Genomic DNA, 18,562 nt, shown 5'->3' with positions numbered 1-18,562 from the left:
GGAGGAAGAAAAAGGAGGAAGGAAAAGGAGGGAGGAAAAGGAGGGAGGAAAAGGAGGAAGGAAAGGAGGAAGGAAAGGAGGAAGGAAAGGAGGAAGACAGGAGGAAGACAGGAGGAAGACAGGAGGGAAAAAGAAGGAAAAAGAAGGAAAAAGAAGGAAAAAGAAGGAAAAAGAAGGAAAAAGAAGGAAAAAGAAGGAAAAAAGAAGGAAAAAAGAAGGAAAAAAGAAGGAAAGAAAGAAAGAAAACAGTGTTTTGTTACCCAAAAGCCAGAGCAGCAGTGAGTGCAGCCCCGCAGGGCACACTGAGCTCCAGGGGGTAGTGTCTGGCTGCAGTTCCCTGCTCCAGGAGCCCTTTTCCTGCTCCCTAGAGGATGGAGCAGTGTGAGCCCCGGCTCTGGAGGTGCCTCTGGTACTCTGCCAGCTGCTGCAGGTAGAGGCTGGGCGGCCACCGGTGCCTCTCCACAACAGCTCGATCCTCCCCTGGGGGAAACAAGGGGTCACAGACACAAAGGCACCAGCAGAAAGTCTTTTTTAAAAAAAAAAACAACAAGGGAAATGCAGCTTGGAAGGTAAAGATGAGTGCTGGCCATCATGCCCAGACCCCACTGCAGTGAAGATCTTAAAAGTTCCCTTGCTATTAATTCAGCAATAAATAACTTTCTAAATTAAAATTAAAACAACAGACAAAAACAAGAAAGCCACAAAACAAACAAAACCCCATACAGCCCTCAAACTTTAAATTAAAGAGGGGAGAGGGAGTATCCTAAAGATGAAACACTTTATCCTCAGAAAATAACCAGATCTTTCAAGGACCTTCCTGTGCTGCAGCACTACAGAGGAAGGCACCCCAGCCAAACCTTTGCCTGCAGATCATCACAGAAGAAAAAAGGGAAGGAGAGCAATTAAGGATTCAGCAAGACCTTATTGCTGATGGCTTTTTTCTTTTCACCTTTTGTCACTGGCAAAACCACGCAGCAGAGATTTCAGCCGTGTTATTTAGATACCATCTTGTTCTGAGCATCATTTTTACTTCCCACAGCAGCAAACTATTAAAAGCACACCTAATAAGCCACATGGATAAACTGATCACCCCACTGGGGAACTGGAAAATTAATAAGGAGGTGTGTGAGTGCCCAGACTGAGCCCTGCAGGCATCCTAAGCTTCACCAAGAGGCCACCTACACCAGCTGGGGAGCACAACCTCATTCCTGCAGCTGCAGGAGAACCTCAGGGTGGTCAAGACCAAGGATGTGTCAGGAGGAAGATGCCACAGAGTGTGCCCAAACCCCCCCTGACACCTGAGCCAGCAGGAAGGGGTGAAAAGCAGACCCTGGATTCCCTGGTCCTTCCTGTTAAATCCAGAGGGGTTGTACAAAAGGGACATCTCAGATGATGCCCAAGTGGAATCACAAATTCCAGGTCCCAACAAGCTCTCCTTCCTTTACTCATGAGGGTTACAAAGCCACCCATCATCACAGGGATGTGCATGAGCCCTGCTAATGAGGAACCTTTAATGCAGTAATTAAAGAGGATTTTTAATGCACCTTGGGCCAAACTAGAGCTCTGGGACATTGATAAGAACAATCTCCTTCTTTGCCTCCTCTCTAGCAGTCTGAATGTGGATTATGGGGTCAAAGAGCTGCAAGATCACCCTCACCAGGGTGGTTAAAAACCTGTGGGCAACATGGAGAAATTACCAAAAAGTTGTATTTCAGGGAAAAAAAGCACAGTTTGGGAAAATAAGTATCAGTTCCCTGGAGGAATCTGGGTTTATTTACTTGAATGCACATTTGTTATTTGATTTTATGAGGTCTGCTGGAGAGTACTGTAAGAATCTTATTTTCCTCAAAGAAGAACCCTCAGGGAGCAGATACCAGAAGTGAGCTACTACCTGGGCTAAAATGCACAAAACTAAACCAAATTACATAGATCAGGTGGAAGGGTTAACACGGGGTGACCAAACTGCCCCAGTTGATTTGGGTACAGGAGGGAACCTGGCACAGGACCCAAAAGAGAAGGGGATGGGACTGCTGGCTCTGCTGCAAGGAAGGGTGCTGAGCCCTCCCTCCAGCTCCAGCTGGGCTGAACTGGGTTGTACAGCCTGAAAAAGTCCTCTTTGTCTTCTCATGCAGAAGCAGTTTTGTCCACCACCTTGCTCCTAATCTAAGGAGCACTGAGAAAACACTTCATGTTTTGAAAGCAACTGATGAATTACCTGAAAGATCTTGAAACTCAGGCTTCTGGCTGAAGATGAGGTAGTTGGTGGCAATAAAATGAAGAAGCCAAGTTGAAAGGCAATCAGAATTGTGGAACTGTGGGAAGAGAGGAAACACAAACAACACTTGAGGCTAAACCACAACCACCCCTCACATGTCAAAATATTTCAGAGTTCCACTGCCAACACAGCAGTTTGCTAAAGGAAGTCTTGGCTGCAGGAAATACCTAAGAGAAAGTCACTGATGGAAATATGTAAACAGATGGAAACCCAAAAAAACAAGGACAAACTCCCCCCCCAGGGGCTTGACCCAACCCTGGGGGTCCTTTGGGCATCAGCCATGGAGCTGCTTGTGTCCTGCACAGCAGCAGAGCTTCAGAAGGAGGGAGATAAGGAGCATGGTATGTTGGGGTTTTGTTGCCTCCTCTTTTCCACAAAATCCTGCTCATGCAAGCCAGCATCCTGCCTGACACTTGTAAAACATCCATGCTGAATTTTCCTCTTTTGCTTTCCAAATCTGTCTTTACTGTCTTTACTGTCTTTTTCTCTTTTCTTTTCTTTTCTCTTCTTTTCTCTTCTTTTCTCTTCTTTTCTCTTCTTTTCTCTTCTTTTCTCTTCTTTTCTCTTCTTTTCTCTTCTTTTCTCTTCTTTTCTCTTCTTTTCTCTTCTTTTCTTTTCTCTTCTTTTCTTTTCTCTTCTTTTCTTTTCTCTTCTTTTCTTTTCTCTTCTTTTCTTTTCTTTTCTCTTCTTTTCTTTTCTTTTCTCTTCTTTTCTTTTCTTTTCTCTTCTTTTCTTTTCTTTTCTTTTCTCTTCTCTTCTCTTCTCTTCTCTTCTTTTCTTTTCTTTTCTTTTCTTTTCTTTTCTTTTCTTTTCTTTTCTTTTCTTTTCTTTTCTTTTCTTCTCTTCTCTTCTCTTCTCTTCTCTTCTCTTCTCTTCTCTTTTTTCTCTTCTCTTTTTTCTCTTCTCTTTTTTCTCTTCTCTTCTCTTTTTTCTCTTCTCCTTTCCTTTCCTTTCCTTTCCTTTCCTTTCCTTTCCTTTCCTTTCCTTTCCTTTCCTTTCCTTTCCTTTCCTTTCCTTTCCTTTCCTTTCCTTTCCTTTCCTTTCCTTTCCTTTCCTTTCCTTTCCTTTCCTTTCCTTTCCTTTCCTTTCCTTTCCTTTCCTTTCCTTTCCTTTCCTTTCCTTTCCTTTCCTTTCCTTTCCCTTTTCTCTTTCTTTTTCTCTTTCTTTTTCTTTTTCTTTTTCTTTTTCTTTTTCTTTTTCTCTTTCTCTTTCTTTTTCTCTTTCTTTTCCTTTTTCTTTCTTTTTCTTTTTCTTTTTCTTTTTCTTTTTCTTTTTCTTTTTCTTTTTCTTTTTCTCTTTCTTTTTCTTTTTCTCTTTCTTTTCCTTTTTCTTTTTCTCTTTCTTTTCCTTTTTCTTTTTCTCTTTCTTTTCCTTTTTCTTTTTCTCTTTCTTTTCCTTTTTCTTTTTCTCTTTCTTTTCCTTTTCCTTTTCCTTTTCCTTTTCCTTTTCCTTTTCCTTTTCCTTTTCCTTTTCCTTTTCCTTTTCCTTTTCCTTTTTTAAAAATTTATATTTTTTTTCCCAGCCTCTAATCTTTTCATTTTCATGCTTTTTAACCTTTTCCCAACAATACTCCATCAGGTTAGATCTCCTCTGCCACTTGCATGGAACACTCTTTTCATTCTGTCTCAGTGGGGAGCAGTGCAGCTCCACCTGCCTTAAACACACCTTTTCTGGCAGATGTTGCAATTGAGCTGAATTAATGCAAAAAGTCCCCAATGAAGAAAACAGCACGTGGTGCAACATCACACGGTGCAATAAAAAAACCTCATTTAAGCCAGCCTTGTACCACCAGACATCCCTAATCCACAGGCTGGATTAGGGAAATTATTAAGGTCTTAAAAAAAAAAAAATCAACAATTTTGTTTTAGGAAGCAAATCCCATGAATTAGGGTCAAAATACCTATTTTTATTTACCAGCTGCCACCCATACCTTAGCTTTTTTGAGCAAGCTAACAATGCTGAGGCTGGTGGATGCCAGTTCCCTGGTGGGCATGCTCTGGAGCTGGGTGATGATGTAGAGCTCACACATGTGCTGGAGCCTCATGACTTGGTACATCTCTGCACAGATCAGCAGAGACATAGCCTGGAGAATACTGGCTGAAAAGGGAGAAAAAAAGAGAAATTACAGGCATTTAATTTTTTTTTCTTCTTCTTCTTTTCCAGAGCGATCTCTTTTCACAACTTTTGAACACGTAGCAATTAACAAATCAAGCTGCTTGTTAATCACCTTCTTTCATTTTCATTATTACCATTGTAAGTTTGCTACATCACTCTCTTTTTCCACAGCTAATCTATGCAATTAACAGGAAAGAGAAGTTAGAGCTTTTTAGAGGGCAAGTGCAGTAAATCAATATGCTCTGTCTTGAGGATGCTGAGACAAGTGGTGCTGGTCTATTTAAAATTATGATTAATAAGAAGATTTAATTCCCTAGCTTCTCTTTCAAGCAAGTAATTCTGTGAGACAATCAGGAGAAAGCATAAGGAGAAGGTCAATGAGAAGATGGAGCAACTTCATTTTTTAAAAAATATGATACAGTGATTGCATATTTAAACTGATGGGCAAGGAAATGATAGGCAGACTGAAAAGAGGAACAAGGAGAATCAGGTAGAATTACTTAAAAAACCCCAAACCAAACAAAAAGAAAACCACAACAAAAATACATCATTCAAATGAAAATTATCTGTATTTAAATCATATTTCTCATTCAGTACACAGATTTTTCTTCTCATTAAAAAAGACAAAAGTTAAGGCAGAAAGATTACTTTAGCTCAACTTTTCTTGCCACAAAGTCCATTTGATGCATTTTTTTTTCTGGCTTTACATACAGATGAGTTATCCATGGGTACAAACACAATATTCTGGCAATTATAAATCAGGTATTGCAATTTACCCTTGCTCATTACACTTGAACACAGGATATGCTAAACAAAAGAACAGCTTTGAAATAAAACCCAGGCATAAGATTAGAAAGCAGTATTGTTCTGATGTAGAAACAAAACTCAAAATACTGTAATGGGACAGAAATTAAACTTCACAGTTCTTGCTGTGTAAGCACAAAACTGTGTTATTTGTTCTGCCTCCAGTTGGTTTTACTTTGTAAAAACTGAGGTGTTTTTTTCTTATTTTTTACAGCACAATATTAGCAAGTTCCCTCCTTCATAACTCATGAAAATTGGCATTTTAAAATGAAATACATGCTGCTACACTGCTCTCTACCAACACCCCACTGCAGAAATATTAGTACCAGACATAGGTGTATTTTAAAATTTTCTTACCTGGGCAGCAGGAGTCGGTATAAAGATACTCTAGAAAGGAGAGGAAAGTGTCTTTGGACACCCCATACACTGGAACCAGAACACTGCTTGCTTCTAGATAATTACCATTAAACATTGCTGCCATCACCTCACAGCGAGCTACCAGGACTGCTCTGTGGGCTGGTACAGTGGCACCTGCAGGATGCAAGGCAAAAAAAAAAATTTAAATATATAAATAAATAAACAAACAAAAATCTGGTTATTTCAGACACACTGTTGCACCTTGATTTTACAGCTCACATTTTCTTAGAAGAAACAAATAACACCCCAAAAAAACTACTCCTTTCACTGGATGTTGACTTAATACAATTTCAGAGTGTTCAACTGCATCCAGGCTGGTAATTAATGACACACTCATTTCACACCAGCCAAGATGTTCACACCTGCCCTGCAGCCACCAGACAAGCCAAAAAAAAAAAAAACAAAACCCCAAAACCCCAGAACAACAACAAAAAAATCCAAATTTATGATGGTAACCTGCTGCTGGTGCTGCAGGTGTGATGTTAAACGTGGATGCAGTGCTGTACATGCATGCCACTGGATATTTACCAATAAATTAGGAGATCTAGTCACATTATGAGTCTTTACACAGCCATAAAGGGTCAGGCTTTCTATGGCTCCCAAATAAACCAGAAAGCTCAAAGCAGCTCCCAATATCCAAATTATTAGTTGAAGACTTAAAAACGTGTTTACCTGAAAAAGACTAAACCTATCAGCTACCACTCACATTTATTTAATTTTGATAATTATGGTGGCTGATGAATTAGGGGAAAAAGCTTGGAAGATTTATGAAACATTAGGAAAAACCAGTTCATATTTCAGTAGTGCATAACCACTTTTTTCTTTTTCTTTAAAAAGAAATATTTAAATGGCAGCAATTTTGTTGCTGTTGCTGTTGTAGAACATGTAGTGGTGGCATGGTTTCATCACCTTCCCACTAAGCCTCCCTCTGCAGCAGGACACTGAGATGAACTCTTCACATCACTAAACTCAGCCATCAGCATCTTGCTCTCCTTTCCAAAGTTCTTTTTTTTTTTTCTGCATATTAAACAGAACATCTAGAAAGAATCTGCTGGCCCGTGCATGCTTACACTTGAGGGATCTAGGCTTCAGATTTGGCTCTGGGATTTAAAACTGTGAATAATTAGATGATTGTCTAACCCTAAAAGGACATTTCTGCATGAAGGGTGGGTGTGGACAAATCCCCTGAGCATCTGAACATCTTGTTCTTACTGTCACAAAACCACACGACGCTTCCTCCCCCTGCATTTTAATTGCTGTATTTAATTTCTTAGGAGGAGCAGGTGATGGGTTGTTTGGTCTAGAGAGGAGGAGGCTGAGAGGAGACCCTCTTGCTCTCTACAGCTACCTGAAAGGAGGCTGTAGTAGGATGGGGGTTGGCCTCAACTCCCAGGGAACTGGTGACAGGATGAGAGGAAATGGCCTCAAGTTGCACCAGGGGAGGTTCAGTGCCTTGGTACTGCCCCTCCACAGGGGACAGATGAGCTCTCAGGCCTCAGCACAGGATTCTCCAACAATAATCCAGGCACATGAAAGTCAAGACCCTCCATCACGTTGTACTCCCAACCAGTTTTCCTTTTCTGGCCTTAAAATAAGAATGTGAAGCTACCAAAGCAAACAGCAACCAGACCAATATTCCAGATCGTGATAAATGAAAATCAGGTAAGGTTGATATTTATGATGACAAAGTCTTGACTAACTCATTAATTAATTTTTAATTCTGTCAAGAAAAAAAAACAAACCTCAAAACCCAGTTCATTTGGAGTTTGGGAACAATTTCTTCATGGAAAGAGTGACCCAGGCAGCCCAGGGCAGTGGTGGAGACCCCACCCCTGGAGGGGTTCACACAAACACGTGGATGTGGCACTCCAGGACATGTTTTATTGGCTGGGGATGTTGGCTTGGTGGTTGGACTTGATGATCTCAGGGGTCTTCTCCAACCTTAACGATGCTTAAAAAATTGAAATGAAAATCTCCATCCCCTGTGATGTGATTCCTGGCCTAGCCCTGGTGCTATGGGGCTGCAGGGGCCCCTCCTGCAGCACATCCCTCATCTTGCTGGATCTCCAGTGGGTTTAGAGAGAGGGAACCACTGTGAAACTTCCACAGGGAGAGAGGTGTTGGAAGCCACTGCTCTCCATGGCCAGAGCAACACATCAGCATGCTCTTGATTTTGAAGCAAAAGCTCCCATTTTCCCAATCCCAATTCCACCTCCCATTCCCAGGCTCCTCCACTCCCCATTCTCCTGCATCAGGGAAAAACGTGGGGGGCAGGGAGGGACCATACCTTGTACTTTGAAGATGACATCAGCTAGGACAGGAGTATTAAAGAACAGCCTGAGAGAGGTGCTGCACACACGTTTCATCTGATGAGACCTGCAGTCCTTTGCAGTGCTGAGCTGCAAAGGAAATAATTGATAAAACACTGACATATATACGTATTTATATGTTTAAAAAAAACCCAAACATAACCCACAAACATGGCTACAAGCCATCATTTATATGAGGAAACTAAACAACAGCCTTTTGCTCTCCTTTTCATGTTCCTCTCCTCCTCCTCCTCCTCTTCTTCTCAGACCCAAAGCTGCCAGAACACAAAGATCTGAGGGCTATGAGGGGACAGGCAAAGCACCCAAAAGTTGTGTGTGCCTTGGTACTGCCCCTCCACAGGGGACAGATGAGCTCTCAGGCCTCAGCACAGGATTCTCCAACAATAATCCAGGCACATGAAAGTCAAGACCCTCCATCACGTTGTACTCCCAACCAGTTTTCCTTTTCTGGCCTTAAAAACAGAATGTGAAGCTACCAAAGCAAACAGCAAAGAAACCAATATTCCAGATTGTGATAAATGAAAATCAGGTAAGGTTGATATTTATGATGACAAAAATCTTACCTAACTCATTAATTAATTTTTAATTCTGTCAAGAAAAAAAAACAAACCTCAAAACCCAGTTCATTTCTATGCCTCTGAGGGAAAACTCTTCATTGTGAAATAAAGGCATCCTGAAGGCATAACAATACCACAAATGAAACAAAACCAATAACTCAGGCTTATTACCTTCACAGCTTTCAGGACTTTGTAAGTCCAGCCCTAAGAATGTTTTATCTCTGGATACTTAAGACTGGCAAGCCTACAGCTGAGAGATCAGAAGCTTGAAACAGCTAAGAAGCTTTTTAATCTTCCTGCTGTTTCAACTCAAGACAGTGTATTTCCCATTTAAATTTACAGATTTGTGCACGTTCTATAGTACCAGGGAATTTCTATGCTCTACCAGCAAATGGCTGTTATAATTAATTCTATATCATAACCCTTTGTTAACATAATGTAACATAGATTAAATTTTACTGTGAAATCATCTGAATTAAATATATCAAACTACAGATCTCCACATCACAACATCTATAAGGCAAACCAACTCTACTGCAGAAATATAACTTTTAGCATATATCCAGGAAAGCAAAGTATTACATGAGTATTACATGAGAATCAGCAACACACAACCAACATGGGCAGCCAGGAACATAAGTAATCCTGTTAGGAGACCAACTTGTGTGCTTTTCACTAATTAAATTCTTCAGCAGCTCTGTGTTTCTCTTGTGTACCCACCTCTGAACAACCCACTGGCCAGTGCATGAACCAAACTGAGTTTAAAACAAATGAGGAAACCACATCTACAAAACTATTTCCCAAAGACTTAAGAAACCAACAGTTACCCCACGAGAGTTAGATGTACCTTCCCTGGAGTGTTCAGGATACTTTTAACTTTCTCAAGCACGTGTTCAGTTTTTTCTAGATCCTTCAGCTTCTCTTTTATGTCCTCTTCTAGTTGTTCCCACTGGAAAGCACCTGCCACAAGACCAGGCAAAGCTGGGTGAGAAATCAACAAGGTCTCAGCAGGCATCAATGCCAAACATCTTGAATAAACTCTATTTTTGGCACATAAATCAGCCAGATCTTTTGGTTAGGAAGGGCAAGATGCAATTTTTGCACAGTCAAGAATTCCATGGTCCTTTTATAATGATGTGGCCAAGCACAGACAGATCAAGGCATCTCCACCTTCTCTCTGTGCTTTCAAAATGGGTTTTTGGGCTCCCTCCAGGCTAATCACCACATACTGCAGGTAGACATTCAGAAAAAAAAAGGGGAAAACAAGAACTAAATGTAGGACTATTAGGACTAAATATATCAATCTTTTCAGAAGTCCTTTAGCTTCAGCTCATACTGCTGTCTGCAGTGCTTTGCAGGTCTCTTGAGCCAGAAAAGCTTCATGCACAGCTGAGTTTCTGAATGGTTCTGATAGCTACACACAGTGCAAGGTCTGCAGTGGAATTTTGTTGCTTTCTTCCATTCCTTGCAGAGACAAAAGCCATGATTTTCTCCTGCAAGTGTCTCAATAGCTTTCTTGGAACAACTTAAAACAGTAGGTGGGGGTTTTCTGTGAAGTATGTGAATGTTGTTGATACTAACTATGGACTTTGTGCAGGAATATATTGGGCTTGATTTCAGACCTAGAACAACAACTTGTTTAATTAAATCTAGGCCAAGGGCCTCTTTCATGTTGTTCACCATAATCATGAGGGATAAAAGAAAAAAGTTTCCAGAAAATATATCTTGATTTCAGGAAGGCATTTGACAGCATCTCCCACAGCATCCTGGGAGCCAAGCTGAAGAAGTGTGTCCTGGATGGTCATGCAGTGAGGTGGATGGGAGCTGGATGAAGGACAGAGCCAGAGAGGGGCAGTCAAGGGGATGGAGTCCAGTTGGAAGTCTGTTTCCAGTGCAGTCCCTCAAGGGTCAGTACTGGGACCAGTCCTATTCACTGGAGTTACTGATGAGCAGGGTGAGGGAGCAGAGTGATGAGTTTGCTGCTGAGGCAAAGCTGGGAGCAGTGTCTGACACCCCAGGAGGCTGAGCTGCCATCCAGAGGGACCTGGACAGGCTGGAGAGTTGGGCAGGGAGAAATTTCATGAACTACAAGAAGGGCAACAAGTGGAGAGAGAGTCTGAGACCTGGGAAAGAACAACCCCAGGTACCAGGACAGGCTGGGGACTGAGCTGAACAACTCAGCTGTTCATGAGCTCAGCTGCTAATGAACTACAAGAAAACCATGCAGAAACTTCACATGATATAATGTAGTGGGTCTGACTTCAAATGGACAAGAACTGAGAAATAAACACTGCCAGCAGCACTGGTGCTTCAGGCACAGACTCTCAAAGCTGAGAAGGAAAATGCTGGAGAGTGGTAGAGTGATGCCATCACCACCTCTCTCAGCACTCTGGGTGCATCCATCAGGGCCCGTGCTGTACATTCAATTTGCATCAACAGGGACAGGCTGGGCACTGAGCTGTGGGAGAGCAGAGAGGGGAAAGGGCCCTGGGGCTGCTGCTGGATGGAAGGATGCCCACGAGCCAACAATGTGTCCTGGTGGCCAAGAAGCCCCATGGCACCTGGGGGGCATCAGGAGGGGGTGGTCAGGAGGTCCAGAGAGGTTCCGCTCCCCCTCTGCTCTGCTCTGCCCTGGGGAGGCCACAGCTGGAATATTGTGGCCAGTTCTGGGCCCCTCAGTTCCAGAAGGACAGGGAATTAATTGTTGGAGAGAATCCAGAGCAGAGTGAGCAAGAGGATGGAGTGGAACATCTCCTGGAGAGGAAAGGCTGAGGAGCTGGGGCTCTGCAGCTTGCAGAGGAGGAGACTGAGGGGGGAGCTCAGCAATGGTGATAAATACATCAAGGGAGAGAGCCAGGAGGATGGAGCCAGGATGTGGAGTGACAGGACAAGAGGCAGTGAGTGCAAGCTGGAGCACAGGAGGTTCTGCAGAAATGTCAGAAAAAGCTTTACACTGTGAGGCTGAGGGAGCCCTGGCCCAGGCTGCCCAGGGAGGCTGTGGAGTCTCCTTCTCTGGAGACGTTCAAAACCCAGGGTGACACCACAAACCACAACACCAGGGAAGGGTTCCTCAGGTTGACACCAACACCAACACTAGGGATGGGTTCCTCAGGGTGACACCACAGACACCAACACGAGGGAAGGGTTCCTCAGGTTGACACCAACACCAACACTAGGCAAGGGTTCCTCAGGGTGACACCACAGACACCAACACCAGGGAAAGGCTCCTCAGGGTGACACCAACACCAGGGAAGGGTTCCTCAGGTTGACACCAACACCAACACTAGGGATGGGTTCCTCAGGGTGACACCAACACCAACACTAGGGAAGGGTTCCTCAGGGTGACACCACAGACACCAACACCAGGGAAAGGCTCCTCAGGGTGACACCAACACCAGGGAAGGGTTCCTCAGGGTGACACCAACACCAACACCAGGGAAGGGCTACTCAGGGTGACACCAACACCAACACCAGAGAAGGGTTCCTCAGGGTGATCCCCACCACGCACCCCTCATCCAGCAGCCGTCAGAGCACGGTGTGTGTTACCTGAGTAGATGAAGTGGAGGATGTCTGTAAGGCAGGAGCAGAAGATGGGGTCCTTCACCACCACCCTGGTGCTGGGGAGCTGCCGATGGTCCCCAGGGAAGGCGTCCCCAGGCCTCACCGTGAAGAGCCTGCCCGCCGCCCGCACCACCGCCTCCTCCATGGGGTCCTGGGGGCTCCGTACCCTGAAGAGCAGGGTGAAGAGGGGGCTGGCGGAGCAGAGGATGACCCGGTGGGCTGGCACCGCCATGCTGAGGTCCTCGGGGAGGAAGGCGACGTCAGAGCAGGGGCAGCTGCCCAGGAGGAGGCCCCGCAGGTCGGAGGTGAAGCGGGAGGGCTCGGGCCGCAGGATCGGCATCTTCCCTGTGGGAGAGGAGGCAGGGATGGGGAGAGGGGTCCTGAGGAGGAGAACACAACCCTGAACACCCACATGAGGAATCCTGAGGAGGAGAACACAACCCTGAACACCCACCCGAGGAGTCCTGAGGAGGAGAACACATCCCTGAACACCCACATGAGGAATCCTGAGGAGGAGAACACATCTCTGAACACCCACCCGAGGGATCCTGAGGAGGAGAACACATCCCTGAACACCCACCCGAGGGGTCCTGAGGAGGAGAACACATCCCTGAACACCCACCCGAGGGATCCTGAGGAGGAGAACACATCCCTGAACACCCACCCGCGGGGTCCTGAGGAGGAGAACACAACCCTGAACACCCACATGAGGAGTCCTGAGGAGGAGAACACATCCCTGAACACCCACCCGAGACACCCACCCGAGACACCCACCCGAGACACCCACAGAGGGGGCAATGGGACGGGCTGTAAAAAAAGGCACGGAGGAAGGAAAAATGGTGAAACCGACCCAAAAACGGCAAGGGAACGGTGTGTGGTGAGTGGTGGGATGGGGAATGGTGATGGAGGTTGGGGTAAAAATAGGAAAACAGTCTTAAAAATGGGAAAATTTGGTATAGTGAAGAAAGAAGTGTTATAAAATAGGAAAATGGTCTTAAAAACAGAAATGTTATAGGAAAATTATCTTAAAATGGAAATGTTTAGTGTAGTAAAACAAAAACTAATATAAACTAGGAATATGCTCTTAAAAATGGAAATGTTTAGTATAGTGAAACAAGAAGTATTTTAAAATAGGAAAATCAACTTAAAAATGGAAGTAGCTTAGTAAAACAAGAAGTAGTATAAAATTTAAAAATGCTCTTAAAAATGGAAATATTTAGTTCAGTGAAACAAGAAATACTATGAAATAGGAAAATGCTCTTGAAAACGGAAATGTTTATATAGTAAAATGAAAACTAATATAAAATAGGAATATGCTCTTAAAATGGAAATCATAAACCAGAAACTTATAAAGTAGGAAATGCTCTTAAAAGGGGAAATGTTCAGTAAAACAAAAACTACTGTAAAATAGGAAAATGCTCTTAAAATGGGACTATATAGCATAGTAAAACAAGAAGTACTACAAAATAGGGAGATTAACTTAAAAATGGAAATATTTAGTTCAATGAAACAAGAAGAATTGTAAAATAGGAAAATGCTCTTAAAAATGGAAATATTCAGCATAGTAAAACAACAAAGACAAGAAACATTCTATTTATTACAGTGTTCATTCTTTTATGAAAACTCCTTAGGGCCCTTTTGAGAGAAACCTCCCAAAACTAGAGGATGTGAGCCAATTTCCAGTAAATATGAGAAGAAAACAACACTTTTAGAGGCAGTGCCTGTCGTTATTTCACTGCACAAGTGACAGGGGTGCTCAGGAGCCATGTGCAGGGCCGTGCACCTCTCCCCTGCTGCCTTGGCAGCAAACAAAAAAATACTACTTACTGATAATGTCAAATAGCAAAAAAAAAAAAAAGATGCAATGGCTTTCCTTGTAATTAACCTTCAGAGCTGTGATGTGCAGCTTTTACCAATTCACCTTTTCACCTGGAAAAATGCTCCTAATGTTGTTCTTGGCTGGAATTAATTACAGTCCCCTGGCAATGTGACATATTCCTCCACAGCTCTCCCCAGGTTAATCCAGCCATCACCAGAAGGTGATGCAGCTAAAACACAGCACAGCCCACAGGATGATTGCCAGATGTTAATTAGGCAAAGCATGTGGCACAGGTAATGAGGGATGCTAATGAAGCAGACCTGGCTGCTCTAGCTGAGGGGGCTGAACTCCAGGGCACTTCTGCATCTTTTTCCTCTTCTTCATTTTCTCAGAGGACTTCTGGTTCAGGCTTTGGATCATAAAATATTCCAGCTAGAACACAACACATGGGGGTTTTTTTCTTTAAAAAATAATAAAAATTATAATTATTTGTGAACAACATGGACATCAAACAAGTAGATGCTGTTTGCAGGATGGTGAACAGTCACCCAGAAGAGCAGCAACTAAATGTAGCTGGAATCAGCAAAATTTAAAAGGTTTTTTACTCAACTGGTAGGGGGTAATTCTCTCCCGTTTCACCCACCCAGAAATGACAGGCACAAAGGTATTAATTTTGCCAGCTTCCCCAGGTGCTAATTACAGAATTACAGAGAACAGGACTTGGTGGGTAATGTGTAATAATCTGTGTCATGTCCCTTCTGACAAGGGGAGAGAAAGTCTTCTCTGTTCAATAAACTCATTATAAAATTAATTTCCCAAAGGGGATTATTAAATTAAGTCAGCCTGGACAATGCTGTAAAACCTTTTCTTTTTTTTTTTTTTTTTTTTTTTCTCATAGTAAACTTATGCACCATAAACAGTGCTCATCATATAGAGGATTCCATCCTGATGCAACTTTCTTGAGCTTGAGAGAAAGATAGGCTAATTATATTTTCCACCAGGTCCTCTAAGGTCTACACTCTATAACAAGCCCAAAGCCAAGCCCTCCAGCTTGTTTTTATTTTTAAACTGGGAATGAAGGGGCCTAATAAATAATTGGCTTGCTGTTGTGCCAGACATCACAAGTTCCCTCAAATCCCATGGGAAACACCCTGTACCTACACACCAGGGACAACAACAGGGGTGGTGGTGGTGGTCTCATTGCTCTGGACAACCACCTGAAAGGGGTCTGGGTCCTGGGGGAGGGAGGGTTGGTCTCTTCTCCCACGTAACTGGTGATGGGATGAGACCAAAAGGCCCCACGTTGCACCAGGGGAGGTGCAGATTGGAGATTAACAACAATTTCTTCATGGAAAGAGGGGCCCAGGTTGCCCAGGGAGGTGGTGGAGTCCCCATCATCGCTGGAGGGGTTCAAAAAACAAGGTGTGGATGAGGAACTCCAGGACATGTTTTAGTTGGTTGGGCTGATGGTTGGACTTGGTGATCTTGGAGGGTTTTTCCAGCTGTCATGGTTGTAGGGTTCTACAGTTCCATGAAATAATGAATCCTTCTGCTGAAGAGATTTCTTGTTCCAGCCTGAATGTCACTGGGAGAGCAACCAAAAAGTTCCAAAAAAATAATAACGACAACAAAAAAAAAAAATATTAAAAAGGCTGAACTTAAAAACAGCTCATAAAACTGAAGTGGAAATAATCCCAGAATCCCAGGATGTTTAGGTTGGAAGAGAAGAGACCTCCAGGCTCATCCAGCCCAACCTTTGACCAACACCAGCACCAACCACTAAACCCTGTCCTTAAGGGGTAGGCCCCTAATTCTGTGGAGCAGGCAATAATAAATAGGAAATAAACAAATAAACAAATAAAAAAAGGAAAGGCTGTTATGAAAAGTGCCACTCACCACTCCTCCAAAGCACTTCTGGACGTAGAAGTCATTGAGAGTGTGGAGCTCCAGGTAGGTGCCCCCCAGCTCCTTGGCCAGCTGCACCCCTTCTGAGGTGGTCACACAGCCCCTCCTGTCTGAGGTGCACAAGGGACAGGTGCAGGGCACTGCTGGGGGAGATTAATTAATTAAAAAATTAATGACAAAGCAACATTTTTAGGAAGTTTATTATAGCCTAATAAAAAGGCTGTACTTTCACTAGTGGAGTATGGGGGATGGGGAAAAGCATCATCAGAGCTATTTATGTTTGGTGTGCTCAACACCTTGCTTGTGATGAGGGTACAAAGGTGTTGCTGACTAATTTAGGACAGTCCTAATTAAGCCACAAGGAACCTGAAAGCTCTGAGAAATGAGTATTATGCTGTCTTCTTTCCTGGTGCAAATTTTTAATTGACTGTTTCTGGGAGCTTAAGAAATAACACAATCACCACTTTTTATGTCAACCAAAAGACAAATAATTTTAACTTACTTGGGGAACTTTTATGATTTGTTTCCAAGTGCTGATTTACTAACAGTCTGGAAATATTTAGAACTTCTCCATGCATCCTTTCTCTCACTCTAAAACATCTTTTCTCTCACACAAAATTTCACTTCATTTTTGGGAAGTAATCCAGAACATTCAGCTTCCCAAACAACCCCAGAGTTGTATTATTTAGAAAAGAACCAGAAGGGAAGTGGAGACACAGCTACTTTATAGTAAGAAACACCTGAGTAACGCCCAAAAAAACCCCACCCCAAAGTTATCATTAACTCAAAATAATAACTGCTTTACAAAAGCTTACCCTGCATCAGCATTAATTCACATTCAGCTTTATGAGGGCAGAAAATCAAAGCAGGGCTGGCAGCAGTTTGGCTGAGGGCTGCAGCACCCTGATATGCTCAGGTGCTGAGTGAGCCTCCAGGTGCTGCCACTCATTAATGTCACCCTTAAAACCTGATTAATTAGCATGGCCTGCCCCTGCAGGAACAGAACAGGAAAAGTTCCAGCAATCTTGGCTGTGCCAGCCTGCAGATCCTGAAGGATGGGGTTTAATTGAAGAAAAAACAAAACAAAAAAAAACCAAAAAAAACCAAAACAAACCAAACAAAAAAAAAAAACAAAAAAAAACAAAACCAAAAACACAACAACCCAAACTTTTTTTAACGCCAGAACAAATATTTTGGAAGCTGATGCTGGTTAGGTGATAAAAATCATGGGTGAGCCACCCGTGCCTGACATTGAATCACCCTGCCCTGCAACTGGTAAGTCATAACACAGCTTTCTTTGCAAAAATTGCTTTTGGCAGCACCGTTTGCCACCAGAGAGGATTAAGATCTCAGTAATCTGTGTGAGCAAACTGCTGTGTTCACACATACCAAAAGAGCTCTGTGTGTGCACTGCAGTCTGCCCCAGCAGGTCCCAGAAAGAAACCGTGGCTGGAGAGCCACACTTCTCCCACAGACACATTATTTAGGGAGGAAGACATTAAAAAAAAAAATAAATAAAAATTAAAAAAATAAATAAAGTGGAAAAGAAAAATACCAGTGGTGGAGTCACTCAGATTGGGGCATACACACACATAAAAAGTGTAAGAAGAGGTGTTGGGAGGACAAGAATTTTCCCTCCAGAATAGCAGATTTACTACTGATAAATTAGAGCATAAAAAGGTGTGATCAGTACCAAAGAAAACAAAATAAATCTATAATTGTTGGAGGGTTCTTTATCAGTAGGCATTCACAGACATACCTTGTGTATCTTTGCATATTATAAAATATTATTATTAAATAATTATTATATGCAGTATGATATTATAAAATATTATTATTAAATAAATAAAATAAAAGCCTACATGGACACCCATCACGTTCCCTACTCACACCAGGAGGGATGCTCAGAAACACTTGTTGTACTCAAACTCACAAAGTAACTGAGACCCCACAGAAGTTTTGCATTCAGGGCTTTAGGGAAAAAAAAAAAACAAACCAAAAAAACCACAAAAACCAAACCAAGCCAAACCAACCAACCAACCAACCAAACAAAAAAACCTGAACCAACCAAAAAAAAAACAACCTCAACCCCCCCTGACTCAGAAGAGCAAAGGGATATCAAGAAGAGAGCCAGGCAGACAACCTGGAGATGATGAGTAGTGAGTTATACTACAGCTACAGCTACACCCCCCTACACTGCACCACAGCTCTACTACAGCCCTACCACAACTGTACTACAGGCTGACAAGTGCTGTACAACAGCTGTACTATCACTGTACCATTACAACAGCTATACCACAGCTTTACTACACCTCAGCTACACCAAAGCTATCCTGTTAGTATCTACACCAGAGAGAGATGACAGCTACACTAGAGCTACACCATAGCACACCTTAGCTATAGGTGACTGTAGTATATCTATACTAAACAGTATACTATATCCATACTAAGGCTATACAATAGCTACCCCAGAGCCATACCATAGCTAGAGCAGAGCTATAGCAGAGGTACACCATACATATACCATAAGCATACCAGAGCTACACCACCAAACTGGTGCTTTAGCTATACAATAGCTACAGAAGAGCTATACCATATGTATACTACAGCTATACAGTATCTGTAGTGGAGTTATATCACAGCTATACCAAAGATATACTATAAGGGATAAGATATACAAAGACATACACCACAGCTGTACCATAGCTACACCAGAGTTACACAAAAGCTGTACTAGACCTGTATCACAGCCATAGCTGAGATATTCTATAGCTATACC

At 42.8% G+C, this 18,562-nt stretch overlaps 1 protein-coding gene across 1 annotated transcript in view; it reads right to left on the bottom strand.

Moving 5' to 3' along the window:
* Positions 1–302: 302 nt before the first annotated feature.
* RHOBTB3 (Rho related BTB domain containing 3) overlaps positions 303–18,562 on the bottom strand; it is a 29,386-nt gene continuing 11,126 nt past the window's right edge. Inside the window, exons 4-12 of the mRNA XM_071731687.1 lie at positions 15,775–15,923; positions 14,199–14,310; positions 12,045–12,404; positions 9,346–9,458; positions 7,899–8,010; positions 5,552–5,725; positions 4,206–4,372; positions 2,216–2,312; positions 303–480 (exon numbers count right to left, since the gene is read on the bottom strand). Of these exons, the coding sequence (XP_071587788.1) occupies positions 365–480; positions 2,216–2,312; positions 4,206–4,372; positions 5,552–5,725; positions 7,899–8,010; positions 9,346–9,458; positions 12,045–12,404; positions 14,199–14,310; positions 15,775–15,923 (1,400 nt within the window). The 3' untranslated portion in view covers positions 303–364. The remainder of the gene's footprint in view (positions 481–2,215; positions 2,313–4,205; positions 4,373–5,551; positions 5,726–7,898; positions 8,011–9,345; positions 9,459–12,044; positions 12,405–14,198; positions 14,311–15,774; positions 15,924–18,562) is intronic.

The sequence above is a fragment of the Heliangelus exortis genome, chromosome Z (genome assembly GCF_036169615.1).
Source record: "Heliangelus exortis chromosome Z, bHelExo1.hap1, whole genome shotgun sequence".
Classification (NCBI taxonomy): Eukaryota; Metazoa; Chordata; class Aves; order Apodiformes; family Trochilidae; genus Heliangelus; species Heliangelus exortis.
This window is presented reverse-complemented; position numbering and strand designations above follow the sequence as displayed.